This window comes from Heterocephalus glaber, unplaced genomic scaffold, assembly GCF_053883595.1.
Source record: "Heterocephalus glaber isolate CG9 unplaced genomic scaffold, H.glaber_assembly_v1.0 deba00001461, whole genome shotgun sequence".
NCBI classification, from domain to species: Eukaryota; Metazoa; Chordata; class Mammalia; order Rodentia; family Bathyergidae; genus Heterocephalus; species Heterocephalus glaber.
Genome location: NW_028258308.1, coordinates 45,473,102 through 45,494,411, shown reverse-complemented (window position 1 = coordinate 45,494,411; position 21,310 = coordinate 45,473,102). Strand labels below are relative to the sequence as shown.

The 21,310-nt window shown below is 37.6% G+C and overlaps 1 protein-coding gene across 6 annotated transcripts in view; it reads right to left on the bottom strand.

Annotated features, from left to right (window-relative positions):
* Fnta (farnesyltransferase, CAAX box, subunit alpha) overlaps window positions 1-21,310 on the bottom strand; it is a 49,811-nt gene that overhangs the window by 15,740 nt on the left and 12,761 nt on the right. For 3 of the 6 annotated variants that reach the window (XM_087180421.1, XM_021252537.2, XM_087180419.1), the window contains 4 exons: window positions 13,208-13,312; window positions 7,652-7,778; window positions 1,961-2,109; window positions 21-131 (listed from right to left, as the gene is read on the bottom strand). In XM_087180421.1, coding sequence (XP_087036547.1) covers window positions 21-131; window positions 1,961-2,109; window positions 7,652-7,778; window positions 13,208-13,312 — 492 coding nt within the window. The remainder of the gene's footprint in view (window positions 1-20; window positions 132-1,960; window positions 2,110-7,651; window positions 7,779-13,207; window positions 13,313-21,310) is intronic. The other 3 variants (XM_004875379.4, XM_021252538.2, XM_087180420.1) reach the window with 3 other exon arrangements.

The window sequence follows — 21,310 nt, the reverse complement described above, 5'->3', positions numbered from 1 at the left end:
AAAAAAAAAAAACGACTTGCCTGGATGCTATCTCAAACACGTAACAGGGCTGGGAATTTAGCTCAGCAGTTCTGCAGCCTGCCTCACAAGCCCAAGATCCCAAGTTCAATCCCTGGTACCAAAAAACAAAACTAAACAAAAACAAATATACAATAATTAAATTAAGTCCCACTTCCTGCAGTTCTGGAAATGCTCTTTATCTTTCTTGCTCAATATGGCAGATATTAGCCACATAGGCGTACTGACACCTGAAATGTGACTAGTGCAACTGAGGAACTGTATTTTAAATTTATATTTTTGATAATTGAAATTTAAATAGCCATATCAGGTTGGTGGCTACCATACTGAAAATACAGCTTCAGACAGGACAGCAGCAGAAAACAAACATAAGTTGTATTTGCAGAGTAGGTGTGTCCCAGATATAAGCCTAGAGCAGAGTTAAAGGTGTATACTAGAGATTTTTTTTTTTCAAAAAATACAGGGGTGTGGCATATAGTTCAGTGGAAAAGGGTATGCTTAGCATATGTGTGTCCCTAGGTTCAATCCCAAGTGCTAAAAACAAAACAATCACCAGGGCCCGGGATGTAGCTCAGTGGCACAGTGCCTGCCTGGCAAATGTGAGGTCCTGAGTTTGATCCCCGGTATCAAAAAAAAAAAAAAAAAAAAATCACCAGAACCCTATACATAGGACAAGCACCTTGATGCAAGCAAAAGTGAGGGCAAGGGTGATGACAGGAAGACAGATGTACCCTAAAATCAGCTCTTCCCAGCACCATAAGACAACATTCATAATAAAAATTGTACCTTGTCTAATCAGGCCTTTAAAACATATGCATATCTAAATCAGGAAACAGATACTGAGAGAAAATAGACAAATAAGGTCAGAAAAAAACAACTACCACAGAGCTTGGTGGCACATGCCTATTATCCCAGCACTCTAGGAGGCTAAGGCAGGAGGATCACAAATTAAACTTCAGCCTGGGCAACTTAGTGAAATAATTTTTTCAGGGCTAGAGATTTAGCTCCGCAAGCACAAGGTCTTGAGTTCAATCCCTGGTACCAGAATGGAAAAAGAAAAAAAGAAATTGATGCCAGTTCAGAAATTTCTAGTTCATATAACAGCTTTTGGTAGTACCTCTCAACCAAGGGTGACTTTATCCCATAAGGGACATTTGGCAATTATGGAAACTTTTTTAGCAGCACTGGGGACTAAACCCAGGGCCTTCACACTGAGCTCCATTCCTAGTCCTTTACATTTATTTTGAGACAGGGTTTCACTAAGTTGTTTACAAGGAGGGGCTTGAATTTGTGACCTTCCTCTCTTAGCCTCCCAAGATGGTAGAATTACAAATGTGCACCACCAAGCTGGCTTGCAGAGATTTATTTTTAAAGCCAGAAGTGATGTTAAACATCCTACAGGACACACAACAGTCTCTTCTCCCCAACCCCAACAACTTACCCAATCCAAATTCTGCACTAGTTACATGGCATTTACAAACTATTACCTAAAATGCAACAGAATTTAATAAGATATATATGAAATAAAACTTCCTTGACACTAAGAAATTTTTTTTTCCTTTTTCGAGACAGGGCCTCACTTTGTAGTTCAGGCTAGTGTTGAACTCACTATGTAGCCCAGGCTGGCCACCAACTTACAGCAATCCTCCTGCCTCAGCCTCCTGAATGGTGGAAACATAGGCATGCACCACCACGTCCGGTATGAAATCTTTCTTTTTGATCCTTGGTAGCAACAATATTTTAAGAAACTTTGACACTACAATGTACAGGTATGCCCTATTATTTGTAAATTTAACATTCTATGTTTCATTTCTATATTCTGTCCTATTTTAGTTCAACAGGGAGGATCTGGGACAGTCTTGATCTCTGCTGTAGCCCCAGTGCCGAGAGATGGTAGGCATGAAAATTTTTAACGAGTGGGCAAGAGAAGGACATTACTAACTGGACTTCTCTCTCCAATACAGCATGACCATTGTAGCCAGTGGTGTTAGAAATGACAAAGTATCTTTGGTTCCACGCAGAGTTATTTCTCACATCCTCTTTGAGAAGTTGGTCTACATACTGTAGTTCATTATCCCAAAGTCTAAATTCCTAAAAGAAAGTTTAAAAGAAAAATCCAGTTAGAAATGTCCCATTTATGAACAATAAGAATAAATAAATAAAACATAAGCAAAGCTTAGAAGGTCAAACTGAAGACAAAGGAATTATCACTTATTTGGAAAGAGGAGTCCGCTGTAGGTCAAGAAAAAAGGGGGCTTAAAACACATACAGAGGACATATATGAAAAGGAGGAAAGAAGTGATCAAAGAAAATTTAGAGGCAAACAAACACCAAAAACTAGTAAGAAAATAAGTATATACATAGTATGTAAATTTGATGTGATTTGATAATAACACATAACATTAAGTAAAACAGCAACATTGAAAATGCACACACATAATAAAACTACCTTAAAACTACATATAGAGAAATATACACAATTAAACTTAGATATACATTTTTATATTATAAAGCTTTTTTTTTTTTGGTACCAGGGATCAAACTCAGGTCCTTGCACTTGCACAGCAGGCGGCGAAACCACTGAGTTAAATCCCCGGCCCTATAAAGCTATTTTAATAAAAAACTTGTGAGGGAGTATGATCAAAACTTACAAATGTTATAAAATTTAGGACATTATGAAAAAGGTACCAGAATTGTATTTATTTGATAATAGCAAAAGAGTAAGAATTTCAGTAGGATGATCCTTGATTTTACAACTGGTAATAAAAAGAAAAAATAAATATTTAGCCAGACATAGCTACGCACACCTGTAAGACTGCCAATTCAAATACCACTTGGACAACTTAGCAAGTTCTGGTCTCAAAATAAAAAATAAAGAGCTGGGCTGGGATTTAGCTCAGTGGCACTGTGCTGGTCAGGCAACCGCAAGGTCCTGAGTTTGATTCCTGGTACCAAAAAATAAAAAAATAAAAAGCTGGGAGTATAGCTCAGAGCAAAAGCCCTTTGTCTTCCCCTGGTATAGGAAAGAAAAAGAAGAAGAAAGAAAAGGAAAGGAAAAAAAAAAGATTTTTATGAAAATCCCTATGCTGGTAAATAGCAGAGTTCAGTGCTAACAGGTCCTCACTGTTGGCAGTTGCAGTGATGGTGCACCTTTGGAGCTTTCAATGATACAAATAGCCTGCTGAAGTACGTGTGTCACAGGTTCACCATCACTGCTCTAGAGAAACATGCTAAGTACAGAATGACAGAACACACATCTATGTATAAGCTTTTTAACAACATAATAACTTTATGCCTGCTGAATCAAGGAGAAATTTGCATCCAGGAGAAATTAGGAATTTTGTACAGACACTCCTCATTTAACCACCAAGCACCATTCTCACAACTAGGTCGTTAACTGGATTGGTCGTTAAGTGAGGTATTGCATGTAGTATGAACATTATAACATTCCAGAACAAAGAAATGGTCAAAGGAAATTCCAACTTGATGACTTGTTTCTATTTGTGTAACCCATATGCAGTACTGTAATATATAACAGAACATAAAACTACAGTACTGTATTGTACAGTACAACCAGCAAAAACTACAGTACCGTATAAACAAGGTGTACTGTACCAACAAAAAGACACTGAGACTCTATAAAAAAGATGTACAAAACTGTACAAAAAAGGGGCTGGGGATTTAGCTCAGTGGTTCCACCACCTGCCTTGAAAGCACAAGGTTCCGAGTTCGATCCCCAGTACCAAAAAAAAAAAAAAAAGACGTCATAAATCTGAACAGTGCACCTCAGTCCGAAAGTCTGAGCAGTCATTAACCAGGTAGGTCACTAAACGAGGAGTATCTGCATGTGTGTTTGGGTTTTTTTCAGACACAAAGAAAGTTACAAAAAATGTTCTGTGTACCATTCACTTAGTTTTCCCAAATGGTATTATAACACTAACTGAAGTCCAATCCTCAAACTCGGAAAATTACACTGGTATATTATTGTTAACAAATACAGACCTTATTCAGATTTTATGTGTATTAATTTGTGGTGAGGGCTGACATGGGGGTGGAATACAGTTCTATGCAATTCCATCCCATATATATATATATACATATTATAAGGACTACTACAATCAAGAACTAGAAATGCTCCCTCACCACAAAGAAGCTGTCCCACGCTATCCTTTTGCAGTTGCACCTCCCTATTCCCTAATCCCTATTAACCACAGATTTACTCCCTATATAATTTTAGTATTTCTAGAATGTTAAATGAGCGCCTGGGATTCAGCTCAGTGGTTTTGCTGCCTGCTGCGCAAGCTCAAGTTCCTGAGTTCGATCCCTGGTACCAAAAAAAAAAAAAAATAGAATGTTAAATGAACCACACAAGTATGAGACATTTTGTGATGAAACTTTCTCACTATGTAAAATGTCCTTGAGAGCTATTCAAGCTGTTATACTCCTTTTATAGCTGAGTTTTATGTTGCATGTGTTTATTTCATTTATTTGTTTGTACGTTCTACAGTACTGGGAATTGAACTCAGGACCTTGCACTTTCCAGGCAGGCACTGTCCCACTGAGCTACATTACTAGCCCTATTTCATTGTTAAAGTAATTAGTTTTTATGTATGTTCCCTAAATGCGACATATGTAAAATACATCCATTCTGTAATGAGTTTGGGGAAAAGAGGAGTTCTCAACTCCTTTACTTGAGAAGGATTAGTACAGTTAACTTCAAGTATTAAAGTCAAACAACATACAGGCCAGGTATTTATACATGTTTGAAGGTCTGGTTTCAATCCATAGCTTCACACACACAAAAAAAAGCAAACAAAAGCCCTAAAATTTGCTGGGCATGGCGGCGCATGACTCCAATCCCAGCTACATAGTGAGTTTAAGGCCAGCCTGTAGTACACAGTGAGACCCTGTCTCTATAAAAGCACCCTAAAATTTGAGCCTAGGCCTCTAAGTCCAGCACTCTGGGAGGATGAGGCAGGAAAATCAAAGGTGGGCAACTTAATGAGATTCTCCTCTCAAAATAAAAACTTAAAATGAGGCCCTTGTGAGAAGGCCCTGGATTCAATCCCCAGTACTGAAAAAAAATACTAAAATTCATCACAATTTATTATTTATTTATTTTGAGACAGGGTCTCACTGTGTAGTTTAGGCTAGCTCTGAACTCACCATGCACCCCAGGCTGGGCTCAAACTCACAGAGATTCTCCTGGCTCAGCCTCCCAAGTGTTGTGATTACAGGCGTGTGCCACCATACCAGGCCATAATTTTTAAAAAAAATTTTTTTTGTACTGGAGATTGAACTCAGGACCTTGCGCTTGTACAGCAGGCACAGAACCACTGAGCTAAATCTGTGGCCCTTTAAAAAAAATTTTTTTTTCCTTTAAAAATATTTTTAAAGAGCTTTTCCATATTCCTATTTTAAGTGATCAAAGAATTGAATTCATGAAATCCTCACTGAAAATAACTGAAATATTTAAAAATGGCTTTCCATGTAGAAAAAAACTGGAGTTTCTTAGTCTCAGAACTGCTGACAGTGCAGATGAGTCTTTGCTGTGGGGGATGATATGCATTCTAGAATGTTTACTTAGCAGCATCCCTATCTTCTGTCACTAGATTCCAGGAACAACATGCCTGTACTGTGACAATCAAAACTGCCACCACACACTGCCAAATGTCCCGGAGCAGCACAGCCACCGCTGCTTAAGAACTACTGGTTTACACGAATTTAAGAATGTGTATGAGTCTCACTTTCCACCTTGGGACAAGTTATTTCTTTCCTTTTTATTTATTTAGCACATGAACACATAGAGATTCTCTGCAGTTTTAGTTTTCAGAATTAGTTTGCACCTGACTATAGCTGAAATTAACACTCTTCCCACCCCTCCAGTGTGGATGTTTAAACTCAGGACCTCCACGATGAGCTACAGCCCCATCTCGCTAAGTTGCTACGGTGCCCAGCCGGGGCTCAAGCTTTTGATCCTTCTACCTCAGCCTCCCAGAGTGCTTGGAATTATTGGTATATACCACCAAACATAACTGAAATTAATCTTTTTAAAAGTACATTAGACGGGCTGGGGATTTAGCTCAGTGGTGCCGCCACCTGCCTCGCAAACAGAAGGTCCAGAGTTTGATCCCCGGTACCAAAAAAAAAACTACATTAGAAACATGAAACCATAATATAACAAAAGTGAAAACAAGGGAGAAATTATGTATACTTTATTTATAGAAACTTATAAGCTGCAATATAATTGAAGGATATTTTGGTATCTTATCTTATGGGAATATTTTATAATTTCAGTAAGAAACATAGTGGGTAAGGTAGCTCTCCAAAGACATTGGTAATATTCTATTTTTCAAGTTGTGGTAGACAGATGGGCATGTGGATATATGTGCTTTTGTGTGTGATAAGAGACACGTTTTATGACTAAAATTTTAAATAAATAAAAATTCTGAACACTATACTTTTAGAAAATATATTGTTTTAGCTGGGTGTGGTGGTGCGTACCTGTAATCCCAACACTCTGGAGACTGAGGCAGGACTGAAAGTTCAAGCCAAGCCTGGACAAGTTAGCAACTTAGTGAGACATAGTCTCAAAATAAAAAATTTTAAAAGGTCTGGAGATGTAGTTCAGTACAAAGGCCCTGGGTTCCATCCCCAGTACTACAAAAAAGAAAAAAGAAAAAAACGAGGAGGAGGAGGAGGAGACGGAGGAGGACAGTAAGTTTAAAATTTTAAGTAAAAAGTATTTGCCAAAATATTCTTAGTATAATGAATACTGCAGAAAGTAGCAACCCCTGAAAAAATGTCCCAGGAAACAATACTGGAATTGTTCACTAGAATAAATAAAATGCCTGGAGTGGGAGTTTTAACTATTCTCTCCAAGATTTAGCATAAAATTTTAACCATGGGTAGAAATAAAATAGAAAATAGTTGTTGTAAAATCACATTCCAAAGTTTACAGGTGTAAAAAAATAAGTACATAATATACTCTCAATTAAAATAGCTATATTAAAAATTTACTAGGGCCAGGGATTTAGATCAGTGGCTTTGCCACCTGCTGCGCAAGCACAAGGACCCGAGTTCCATCCCTGGTACCAAAAAAAACAAAAAAAATTTACTGTTAGGGCTGGGGATTTAGTTCAGTGGTTCTGCTGCCTGCCTCGAAAGCACAGGGTCCTGAGTTCAATCCCCGGTACCAAAAAAAAGCAGTATACTTTTTTTTAAATTTACTATTTTTGGTACTAATTTGCTATCAATATTAAGTTGTAATATGAACTGAATCTAAAATATATTTAAAATTTACTATTATTCTTTGATATGAAGCTACTCACCAACACATTCAAAGATATTATAAAGGTCAACCAACATGGATACTACTTTTAATTAAGTATCTTAATTATTGTATTGTCTGTAATAATCTATATACATGTTTTAGTTCAGAATTATACTTTAATAGTAATTTTAATTATTTAATTAAGTTAAAAAATAAAAATCAGAAAAGCATTGTACAGCCGGGGATTTAGCTCAGTAGCCCCGCGCCTGCCTCACAAGTCCAAGGTCCTGAGTTTGATCCCTGGTACCAAAAACAAAGCAACAAAAAAAGAGAAAAGCATTGTAACAAGAAGACCAATACCTGAATGACCCACTGTCGATGCTGCCAGGCATGGTAATTCTTTGCATCCTGATTAAGAATATCAGCAATAAACTCAAGCTCCTGAGATGGATCTTTCAGCCATTCTACTAATACTCGCCTATGATGCCTAAGAGTTCAGAGAAAGGAAAGAAGTTTGTGTTAATTTCCCAAAGAACAACATGTAAGCTGCAAGGGGTGTGCCATTCAATGTGGAAGGACAAACAAGAAACAAAAATTCATCTCTAATTCTCAAGACTCTAATGCAGAGAAAAGCTAACACAAAAGAAATAATAAGAAAAAAATTTCAGAACACTAGTACTTGAGAAGCAGCCCAAATGTCCATCAATCAATGAATGGATAGAGATGTAGGTTTTTTTAAACAATGGAGTACTACTTTGCCATAAAGAATATAAGCTTGAGACTTTTCTAGCATTTAGGATGCACCTTGAGACCATACTCTTAAGTGAAATAAATCAGGCACACATGTGTAAATAACACATTATTTCTCTGCTGTGAGAAACCAAGTGTAAATAAGGACCAAAACATGTAATAGATATTGGGAAATGGGAAGAAAATGTTCAAATGAGAAGGGGGACAAGGGAGGGGGGAGGGGGGAGGGGAAGGAAGGGGGAAGGAAAAAAGAGTAGAAGGAAAAAAATGGAAACAAAGCTTTTGTAAATAAGGTGGGGAAGAAGGGTTAAAAGGAAGGGAGGAAAATGAGGAAAAAATAAGAATCAAGATATATCAGGTACAGGTACAAATTCCCTATGATGAATGTTATCATTATGAATATCTAAAACATACCAATAAAAAACAAAAAAAAGAAACCTGTAAAATCAGATACTGAGGGCTTAGAGACCTTTTACCTCAAGCTAAAGCTGGGAGTGGTTATCTTTTGAAAACCACAATACTCTTCCTCAAGATTCTGAAACATTACACAATGAGACACTAGAAAAAATATGGCACTATTTTCTCAGCTACATAAGTTCCTATACTTAAACAGTTTGTCACATTTTCCTAAGTTCAAAATGTTATAACAAAAGTAAATTTTCTTTCCAGTAGTTAGTGGGCCTTAAAATTCACTTTGACCTTAAAAAGGTCAAATAGCTATGAAAAACTGCAAGTTTGTTAAAAGAGTTTCTATACTAGGAAGATACTAAGACATTTATTTCGGGTTCCATTTTTATAATTTTCTTTAGCTAAAATAGTTACAAAAATATGTAAGTAAAAAGGTTGTAAAATTCACTTTGGGGCCAGGGATGCAGCTCCACAGCAGAGCACTTGCCTATCATCTGAAAGGCCCGGGTTTCCTCCCTAGCACTGAATTGTAAAACATGCAAAACAAAACAAAACCGAAACGCTAGAATAGCTGCACATATCTGTGAATATACTAAAACCTCTGAAATCATACACTTTAAATGAACTATATATAAATTATATTTAAATAAAGCTGGTATTTTAACAATATTCATTATACTAATGTGAGCAGTAATAACAGGAAAAAGGCAAAAATTTAATGCTTAATGAATGATCTTTTCTACAGGCATGGACAATGTAAAAATTCTTATAGATTATTAAGAAAGTAAAACATTTCCAAGAAGAAAATGCAGAAAGCAGCTTTCTAAATTTATTTTAGCATATATTTCAAGTCAGTGAACATTTATAGCATTTTATTTTTCCAGGTTCCTGGTAAATTCTATAATTTAAGAAAATGTCAAGAATTAATTCCTTGCTGGGCATGGCGGCACATGCCTATAATCCCAACAGTCAGGAGTCCAAGGCAGGAGAATTACCATGAGTTTGACACCAGCCTGAGCTACATAGTGAGTTCAAGGCCAGCCTGAACTACATACATAATTAAAAAGTTAATTCCTCCAGTATATCAAACTGATTTCTTGAAACAAAATACTGAGATTTCTGATTCCTACGATTATTAAGCACAGAAGACTACAGCATAAATTTGCATAGTATGAACTGAATAAAAAATGATTAGGATAAAGGATTTGCATTAGTTGTAGTCCACCAGTCATAAGAGAATCTACAGAACCTAGCAGAGGGACAGCTGAAAATGTATTGCAAATAAAATACTAAGTCTTCAACAACGGTTGCACAGGTGATGGGTCTATGTCCTGATTTTTATAACACTGGGTGATTCAGAGTTAATGTAGTATCCTATAGTATCCAGGAAAGAAAAGCTATTTCTCTTTAGCAAAAACGAGAATTAAATACTTAGAAGGCCTGTCATATCTAAATTTTATAGCTACAGATTTTTACATAAAAGCATCTTAATCACAAGGTAAATAGCCTATCTCACTAGAAAATTTTTTTAGTACTAGAGATTGAACCCAGAGCCTTTGCACTAAGCTCCATCCCCACACCCTTTGTTATTGTTATTTTTTATTATAAGATGGGGTTCTCAACAACTCAATGAATTCCTACCTCAGTCTCTCAGAGCACTAGGATTAGAAGCAGAGGCCACCATGCCTGCCTCACTGAATTATTTTATAATGTAATTTCTTGAGAATGCAAGAATCAAGTTAAAAAAGAAACTACAGGGGTAAAGTTTATGAAAGTTGTTCTACAAATGGAAATCTGTTCAATAACTACCACACCCATGAAAACATTTGATTATGTAAGATCGTTACCCAGCTGGGCCAGATAGCAGATCCCACTTCTACTTGTCTGCATTTAGAATGAAGGTATTCTCTCCCCCTCCCTCCCCTAAGTCTTTATCCTCCGTTCCCTAGAATCTCACCCCCTCATCACCCTGTGTGTGTGTGTGTGTGTGTGTGTGTGTGTGTATGCGCGCGCACACTTTAATACACGTGCTGGTGCTAGGAAGTGAACCTAGGGCCTTCTCTACCTCTTGAATGAGGTTCCTCAGTGTTCTAACATCCACATTCTCCTTATTTCTCCTTCAGTATCCTTAGCATATCTGACTTCAACTACCACTTTCAGAAAGCAGAAAACTCGTAACATGCCGACAGTGCTCCTCAGTACAGAAAAGTATTTTTTCAACCGCTTACTGAACAGCTTTACATAGGTTTTCTTCCTTTCTTTCTTTCTTTATTTTTGGTACCGGGGATTGAACTCAGGTCCTTACGCTTGCACAGTAGGTGGCAAAACCACTGAGCTAAATCCTCAACCCTTTACATAGGTTTTCTGCAAGCATACCCAACTACACTTGTCCAGTAAAGACCCTCTTTCTTTCCCCAAAATATCTGTTTTTGCCTCCAAACTTCCCAAGTGATAGCACCACCTGGCTGTCAAGTCAAAACTAAACTTCTTTTTCAGTTCTTAATCAATTCAACTGCAAAAACCGTTGCTTTTCAAGCCTGCCATGGTGGTACATGCCTGTTACTCCAGCTACTCTGGAGGGTGAGGAGGGTTACAAGTTCAAGGCCAGCCTGGGCAACAGTGAAACACCATCTCAAAAATGATAATAAAAATAAAAGAGACAAAACCCATCAAACACAACAATCAAAAACCTGTTGCTTTGCTCTCCAAATTTTCTCTCAAATTTATTATCATTCTTTTTTGGGGGGGGGGGGTTCCAGGTCCTCAGCTTTTGAGGCAGGTGGTAGAGCCACTGAGCTAAATCCCTGGCCCATTCTTATACTTGTACTTTTTAAGCTTCATCTCTTCTAACCTACACTACTGCAGTGACTTGAGTCTCCAGGATTGTGAACCTATTTTACTCCACCCTTCACTCTGTTGTCAGGGTAAACCTTGTTATAAACTGGATCTAAAATGTTGCCCAACAACCATGTGTTAAAGGCTTAGTCCCCACCCTGTGATGCTACTGGTAGTGGTGGAACCAGTACGCTGGCCCCTTCCTCTCTCTGTCTCCACTTCCAGGCCAGCAGGAAGCGGGCATGCTCCCCCAGCAGTGCTGCCTTGACATGGGCCCACAAGCAGACAGCCAACCAACCACAGACTAGCATCTGTAAGACCACTCGCCAAAATAACTCCTCCTTATAAGTGATTTCTCAGATATTTTGTTACAGTGATGGAAAATAATACATTTTCTAAAGCACAAGTCTAATTATATTACTTAAAATTTGTCAATTGCTCTTCACTGCCACTAAGATTTGCCCCAACCCCTCATCAGTGTTCATAAGGCCCTTTCTGATCCCATCTCTGCCCACATTCCCATGACCGGCAATGTACTCAACACAAAGAATTACAGGCAGCTCCCTGGGTGCGCCTGCTCTTCTATGCTTGTCCCCAGAAGATTTTCTTTACCTCAGAGGTCTTCTTTCAAAAGGCTTCCTTAAATCTCAGCATAAAAACAGCATAGGTGTGCACAAGATAGGACACAGGTTGGAAAAAGACAAAATGGTGGCCACCCCTGTGGCAGACATGGAACAGACTCTGTCGTATTCCAAGTGGCCTCCATGACTTCACCATCTGACATCTTTAATCTCATCACCACTGCGGCGGCAGCAGGACACCATTCAGACACCGCTCACTCTTCAAATGCTCAGTGTTCTTTTTATTTTCAGTGCCTCTGCTCCCTGACATCTCTTTTTTCCTATTGTATCTGGGTACCTCACCCTAATAATCTTTATTTTCCTGGTCCACTGGATTCATGCTAGCTTAGGGGCTAAATTTCAAAAACAAATACACCCTGGAAAAAACTCTAACACTACATTTTTCACATAAAAGAACTGAGTTTGGCTGGGTGTGGTGGCATGCATCTGTAATCCCAGCACTCTGGGAGGCTGAGACAGGAGGATTACAAATTCAAGCCCCATCTGGGTAACTGAGCAACTTATTAAGACTCTGTATTAAAATAAAAAATAAAGGGGCGGGGATTTAGCTCAGTGGTTCTGGCGCCTGCCTTGCAAGTGCAAGGACCAGAGTTCAATGCCCGGTGTCAAAAATAAATAAATAAAATAAAAAGTAACAAAATGGGGCTGGAGATGTTGCTCAGTGTGACGGCCTTGGGTTCAATCCCCTGTACTGCAAAACAGGTGTATTTCTAGCATAAAAAAGTTTTTGAATAAAAGATCAAATGCTACAAGTCATTTTATTATTACTATTACTTTGTTTTGTGAGACAGAGTCCCACTATACACAAGCTGGTTTTGAACTTGTGATTCTCCTGCACCAGCCTCCCAAGAGCTGGGATTACAGTTGTACACCACATCACCTAGCCTAGAAAGTCATTTTATAATACATAAACAAAGATTTTTTTCAGACTTTTTGCTCAAAAATTTCCTGACTCTAGAAGTATTGTGTAGTGTTGTTGAGACTTTCAATAATAACAGCAGCTGGACATTTGAGTAATAATGTGGTTCGGGCACCATTTTCCTTTCTTTTGGTACCAGGGATTGAACTTAAGAACTTTGCACTTTCGAGGCAGGTGCGGAGCCACTGAGCTAAATCCCCAGCCCTCAGGCACCATTTTCAGCAGTAAATATAGTTACCTCATGTAATCCTCTTAATCTTATGATGTAACATTAGCTCCAATGTAAAGTACTAAAGAAACAAACAAAAAATTCCTTCATCTCATCACCCGCTGGCAAGTACTATTAGCGTATTTCCATCTTACCAAACTTGATAGTTTTTTGGCTGTTCCTCAATTATTGTAGTGATGTAGTTCATTTCTTCATGTAGATCCTTTTGAAGTGACCGTAAGAGAACTCTTCGAAAATGCCTACACCAAACAGCAAATGCCCAAAGTCTCAGTATTCTACATAAATTGTATAGCAAGTGTCAAATACAGCTACAAAACAATAACATAGTTAAGATACATTTTTGGTGGTTATTCTATATAACCAATAATTTAAAAAGTAAGTGCTTGTGATTGTCCCAATTCATACAACTATCTGGTAACTGGAAGAATCAAGCACTGAAGTGAAAATAATGAAAGGCAACAAATATGAGATGGAAGAACAGGAAAGTTTTGAAACTTAAAAGACAAACAGTTTGAGGTAATACCCTGATTACTGGTGTCTACAATCTAAAAATCAAAGACATTGCTTTCCCAATATGGCAGTGTGTGTAAATACATTACTCAAATACTAATTCTATTAGAAACATTACCAAGATATTTTACTTTTAAAATCACTACCAAAGTGCTACTTATAAAATAAAATATGCTGCCGGGCATGGCGGCGCATGTCTGTGGCACAAGTCTGCGGCCAGTAAGGCCTACAAAGTGAACTCAAGGCCAGCCTGAACTACGTAGCAAGATCCTCTTCTCAAAAAACCCTAAATAGGCTTGTAAACACAAGATCTCGAGTTCGATCCCCGGTAAAAAAAACACAAAAAAACCCTAAATAAATAAAATAAAAAATAAATGAAACATGTTTTACTTTAACTTCTGAAACTGGACTCAACGCACAGGACATGGTTAGTTTTGGGCTAACCTTACCTCAAAATTTTAAAAATTTCCAACTCAATATATAATAAGACACAAAACATACAATAAGTTATCTTTTAAAATAAAATGGCAAGGGTCGGGGATTTAGCTCAGTGGTTCCACTGCCTGCCTCGCAAGCTAAGGACCTGAGTTCAATCCCTGGTACCAAAAATAAATAAATAAATAAATAAAATAAAATGGCAACTAAGAGATTACAATATTTTTCTCTTCAATAATTACCGAAAAAAATCAGGATCACAGCTAGAACATATAAAATATTAACACTTGGTTTATATGGGTAATGATTTCAGGTATACTGCTTTTTACCTTTGGGCAGTAGAGGATATGGCACACAGAGCCTTGTGAATGCTGGGTAAAAACTCTATCACTAAGCTATACCCTGGCCTTGGCATACTGCTTTGCAAAAAAAAGCACAAATGAACTTAGGAAATTTTAAAATGGATTCTTTTTTTTTTTTTATGGTACTGGAGATCGAACTCAGGTCCTTGAGCTTGCGCAGCAGGCAGTGAAACCACTGAGCTAAATCTCCGGCCCTAAAATGGATTCTAAGTTCCTCTGTGCTATATATAGTCAGTTATTTCTAAAAAGTGAAGATAGTGTATATTAGAGATGGACTATCATACTGAGTATTCTAGTTAAACATGATAAATATTCTCATTCTGTAATAAGGCCCCACTAAAATGACAGTAAAGCAATGAAGAAGAAATAAATCTGTGAGGACAAGTGGCACAGGGGTACCACAGCATGTGGAAAAGCTTCAGAATACTATGGAAAATGTAAGGAAACAGATAAGTTTAACTAACTCAGAACACCAGAATGTGTTAAAAATTTGTCAACATAAGATGAAATTTTACAAAACGTTCAGAAATTGGAGCTATTTCCAAAATTGGGAGTCAAAGTTAGGGATGAAAAACAGCAAAGTGTCTGGAAAGAGTCCTGGGAAGCTAAGATCTCTCCCCTCATCCTGAGCACAGAGCAGACATCTCCTACTCAGGGCAGATGAGTGACTATTTTTCTAAAAAATCTGAGGCAGAGATACCACATACAATAGAAGGCAGAGTGCAGTAAAGGATGGAAATAAGGTAAAAGTGCTGATACACAAAGCTGGAAAAAAGAAAATAAAGTACTTTCTATTTGAAATAAACAGGATAAAATTTGCAAAAACAAAAAAGTTGGTAATAGACCCATAATCCCTCGCCTGACCCCCCCAGAACTGTAGCACCCAAACACATACCCTTCAGACAATAAAGTGAATGTTCTTTGGAGAAATATACTGCACTGACAAAAGTCTTAAATACTCATATGTGAACATTTCCCAACACAATAGTGACAACTCCACTCAATATCTTCACAGTGAAGCCTTACAACTGATAAACCCTGCCACACATAGAACTTCCCATCAGGTTTCTCCCTCTCTCCATTACAAGTATAAAAAGAAGCTAGGCTTGGTGGCGCACACCTATAATCCCAGCTCTGGGGAGGCTGAAGCAGGAGAATCATCACAAGTTCAAGACCAGCCTGAACTATATCATGAGTCCCTGTCTCAAAAAAAAGAAACACGTAACAGAAAAAAGCCATGAATCATCAACATTTGAGAAAAATATTTACATGAAAGAGACCAAAGGACACAGAGACAAAAAGATATCACATGTATACCAAAAAAGCAAGATACTATTTTAAAAAGAATAATTGGGGAAGAGACCAAAAAAAAAAGGTCTAGGAAATAAAAATGAGTACAAATCTTTTTTAAAAATTAATAGAAGAGTTAGAAGATAAAACTGAGGAAATATCTCAAAAGTAAATAAAAAGACAAAGAAAAGTAAGACAAGGTGGTGAACCTCCTAAACGGAAGCAAAGTCAGACGGTGGCCCTCTTCTCCCTCAGCAAGCAAAAGGTGCAGCTAAAGACGAGCACGCCCACATGAGCATGTGAGCACGTGTGCATGCAGGCTCAGGAGGGTGCCCCACCTCCACATCGCAGGCAGGAGACACACTAACACAGGAGGAGAGCACCCACCAAGCATCCTGGCTCCACACTTTTCTGCCCTTTGGCCTGAGGCAGTAGAGGCAAGGAATAACCAAAACAACCTGATCCTGTTGCGACCAGACCCCATGACTGTCCATGTCAAATCCCCTTGCTGTGGCCTCCATCCAGCAGAGACAAGAGCTAACTGCATTTCCCATGGACAAATAGGAGCAAGGATATGCCTTGGGCTGGACTGTAACCAGTTTGCAACAAATGGACAGAGAGGGCTCTGATACTGGGAAGACACCTCAAAAACTCAGGGCTGAAGGCTAGGCAAAGAAAATCATGACTGGCTGGATACTAAGACTACAGATCTTGGAAAGAAACCTGTCTTTCAAAAACACAGGAAAAGGGCCAGGGATTTAGCTCAGTGGTTCCACTGCCTGCCCCTGCAAGAGTAAGGACCCAAGTTCGATCCCCAGTACCAAAACAAAAAAAAAAACACAGGAATGGCCAGGCGTGGTGGCACATGCCCGTAATCCCAATACTGAGGAGGCTGAGGTAGAGGATTGCTGAAGGTTCCAGGCCAGCCTGTGCTACTTAGTGAGTTCAAGGCCAGCTTGAATTACACAGCAAGATCCTGTCTCAAAAACAAAAACAAAACCAAAAAACAAAACACAGGAATGTTTTCTTTGACTCATTCTTTTGTTATTTTTCTACTTTTAGTTTTTTTAAATCTTTTCTTCATCAGTATTTTTGGTGTTTCTTTTTTATTTTATTTTTTAAATTTTTTTAGGTATGGGGATCGAACTCAGGTACTTGTGCTTGCAAGCCAGGCAGTGGAACCACTGAGCTAAATCCCCGGTGTCTGTGTTTCTTTTTTATACTTTTCTCTTTTCCTTTTTCAATTTTTTGCTCTTCTTTATTGTCTTTACTTCCTGTATTTTGCTCTATATACCTTTTATTCTCTTTCTTGTTCTTTCCTGCAACGGCTCTAACAATATTAATTTCCTTTTACTCAACAAGACACTCGCAATCTTCTCTTCTTCTTATATCCCATTAAGTTCTCAAATTCTGCTTTTCTTATTCTGTTCCTCTACCTTTACTGGTATAACTACTAAGCTTTATGAATCTCTAGACAGCTTTGTGCTATTGTTGTTGAATACTCTTATATTGTTAGTGGAGGTAAAGCTGTTCTAAATATTTACTGTAGGTCCAGAGTAGATCCAATTTCACTTGTCTTAGTATTCATACTATAATTACAGATCTCTTTTCTTTTCTTTTTTTTTGGTACGGGGATCGAATTCAGGCCCTTGCACTTACAGGGCAGGCGGTGGAACCACTGAGCTAAATCCCCAGCAACAGATCTCTTTTCTATGGTTACGGATGACACATTACTGGTCCTTAGGATCTGTCAGTATTCAGTTTGTGCCAGGGATTTAGCTCAGTGGTGTCACCACACCTGCCTCACAAGCACAAGGTCCTGAGTTTGATCCCTGGTACCAAAAACAAAAATTCAGTTTGTATTTGATGCTATAATTGATGCTAATCTTATTACTGTAAACAAGGGTGACATAGCTGTTGTAATTAACTTGTTTGGGGTACCAATATCTGGAATGCCTTGGAGTCATTAACAACACTGTGGCCCATTCTTGGAGGGTATAGGGCTAAATATGCTGGAACCTCCCATCCCAAGTAAATGAATGTTTAGATCCTGGGACAGAGGAAAAGGCCAATAGTCAGCCATCCCAAGGGACACCAGAGAAAAGTAGACATTAACTAAAGAGATCTTCATACTAGAAATAAAGCTTTCCACTGCTATAAGTCTACAAGGCTCAACACAAAACCAAAGAAACAAAAACATTGAAACATGGCAAGACAAGCCAACCAAATGCTTCCAAAACCTAACTCCCCTGAAGCTGACCCATGGGGCAATGAAGGTGAGGAAACCAAAAGCCACACACCTAAATTATCTGAAATGATATCAGGGGAGATAAACAAAACTGATTGTTAAAACATTTGGCAAGCTCACAGAAGATATAAGTAAATACACACTGGGCCAAATAAAATGATCAGGGAGCCTACAGAAGACACTAATAAAACTCCAGCAAAGCTAAACAAAGTAATATAAAACATGAATGACTAGCACAGAAAAGAATTAAGAAGACATAAAAAGACTCCAAATACAAATTCAAAAGATTAAATATGCTATAGAAAGTATGGGGAATAGAAATGACCAGTGTGAGGACAGTGTCAGAACAAGAACACAAGACTGTTGTCAGTGAGTAATTGAGAGGCACCTTAAAAATAACAACAGATTATGAAAACTGGAGCCAACAGTTCCTAGGTGACACTAAGAAGACTAACCTAACCTTAACAGGAATTAGTGAAAGATCAGAAGACAGCATAAATGGCATCAAAAAATTAGAGCAGGGCCAGGGATTTAGCTCAGTAGTGCTGCCACCTGCCTCGCAAGCACAAGGTCCTGAGTTAAATCCCTGGTACCTATACCAAAAAAAAAAAAAAAAAAAAAAAATTAGGCCGAGGATTTAGCTCAGGGGCAGCACACCTGCCTTGCAAGCACAAGATCCTGAGTTTGATCCCCAGTACCAGAAAAAAAAAAAAAAATTAGAGCAAAGCCCAAATAACCTAATGATGCATCTCACTGTCCTAGAAAAAGAACAATCCAAACCCAAAGCTAGTATAAACAAGGAAATTGTAAACATCAGAGCAGAACTCAATGAAATTGAAGCAAAAAAATAATACAAAGAATCAAAAAATTGAGGAGTTTTTTCTTCGAAAGACTAAACAAAACAAACCATTAGCCAACCTAACCAAAAAGAGAGAAAAGATAAATGGAATTAGAAATGAAAAAGCTGAAATCACAAAGACACTGTCAAAATCAGAAAGATTATTAACAACTACTTTGCAAACCTGTACACCAAAACATTGGAGAATTCAGAAAAAAATGGGTAGATTTCTAAATACATATGAATAGTCAAAACTGAACCAAAAACATTTAAAAACCCCAAATAATCTATTAACAGGCACTGAAACTGAAGCAGTAATAAAAAACATACCAAGAAAAGCCCAGGTCCAGATTGATTCACTGCTGAATACTATAAAAACCTCAGGAAAGATTTAACACCACAACTCCTCAAGCTCTTTAGTGAAAATGAAAGGCAAAGAATACTCCCAAAGTCATTCCTGGAAGCTAGCATTACCCCGATTCCAAATATAGACAAGGATCCAACTGAAAAAGAGAACTACAGAACAATCTTTTTTAATGCATATACTGCAAAAATCCTCATCATAATACTGACAAACAAAATGCAACAAATCATCAAAAAGATCATACAGCATAACCAAGTGAGTTACATCCCAGGGATGCAAGGACAATTCCAAGTCCATAAATCAATAAATGTAATTCGTCACATGAACAGAAGCAAGGACAAAAATTCCATGATCATCTCAACAGACACAGAAAAAGCCTTTGACTAAATCCAATATCCTTGCATTATAAAAACACTCAAGAAAATAGGTATTGAGGGAACTTATCTATATATGATATACATATATATCTTGTTAATCTCTTATTAAATAGGAAAAAGTGAAAGCTTTCTATCTAAAATCAGGAATAAGATAAAGATGTCTACTATCACTACTCCTGTTCAGCATAATACACAAAACATTTGCAAGAGCAATTAGGGAAGAAAAATTAAGATATATATATATATGTGTGTGTATATATATATATACATATATATGTATATATATATGTATATATATGTGTGTGTGTGTGTATATATATATATGTGTGTATATATATATATAAAAAAAGAATTATTATTTGCAGATTACATGATCCTCTACATAAAAGACCCCAAAAAATCCACCAAAACTCTTAGAACTAATAACCAAATTTAGTAATGTAGCAGGATACAGAATCAACACACAAAAATCAATAGTATTCCTATAGCCTAGTGGTGAACATATGGCATTCATGCTACAGCAGTCTGTTTGTATCACTGAATGCTCTAAAAGGTTTGCCAACACTGCTATAGACTAATAATGAACCCACTGTGAAAGAAATTAGGAAAATGATACCATTCACATTAGTACTAAGAAAAATTTGGGCTGGGGATTTAGCTCAGTGATTCCGCCGCCTGCTTCACAAGCCCAAGGACCTGAGTTCGATCCCCAGTACAAAAAAAAAAAGAAAAGAAAAATTAAATACTTAAGAGAGTTAACCTAAGGAAGTGAAATACCTCTACATAAAACTACAGTACTCTGAAAAAGGAAATTGAAGAGGACATCAGAAAATGGAAAAATATTCTCTGTTCCTTGATAAGCAGAACCAATATAGTCAAAATGGCCATACTTCCAAAATTGATATACAGATTTAATACAATCCCAATCAAAATACCAACAACATTCTTCACAGAGCTGGAGATAACAATATTAAAATTCATATGGAACTAGAAGAGACCCAGAATAGCAAAAGCTATCCTGGGTAACAAGAGCAAAGTGAGAGGTATCACAATCCCAGACCTGAAATCATATTACATAGCTACAGTGAGTAAATCAGCATGGTACTGGCACAAAAACAGACATGAGGCTCAATGGAACAGAATGGAGGATCCAGAAACAATCCAAGCACATTCAACTGTTTGATCTCTGACAGAGAGGCCAAAAACACACATCAGAGGAAAGACAGCCTCTTTAATAAATGGTGTTGGGAAAGCTGGCTATCCACATGCAGAAGGTTGAATCTAGACTTGTATGTCTCACCATGTACTAAACTAAAAAACAGATCAAAAAACTAAATGTTAATACATAAAATGGACAAAACTCTTGAAGTTGTAAGAGTAGGCAAGGACTCTCTGTACAGAACACTGTTGCATAGGAAATAGTAGCAAGAATCAACAAATGGGATCATATCAAATTAAAAAGCTTCTGCATAGCCAAAGATACAACCAATATAATGAAAAGAAAACCTACAAAAAGAAAAATTTTTGCCAGTTATTCCTCAGAGGTCTAATATCTAGACTGTATAAAGAACTCAAAAGAGTTAGATCTCCCCCCCAAAATAAAATGTACAATCAAAAAATGGAGAATTGAAATGAACAGATGCTTCAAAGTAGAAATAGCCACAAAACGCATGAAGAAATGCTCAACCTCACTGGCCACTACAGAAATGCAAATTAAAACAACACTGATGGGCCGGGGATTTAGCTCAGCAGTTTCCTGCCTGCTGCGCAAGCGCAAGGACCCAAGTTCCATCCCCGGTACCAAAAACAAAAA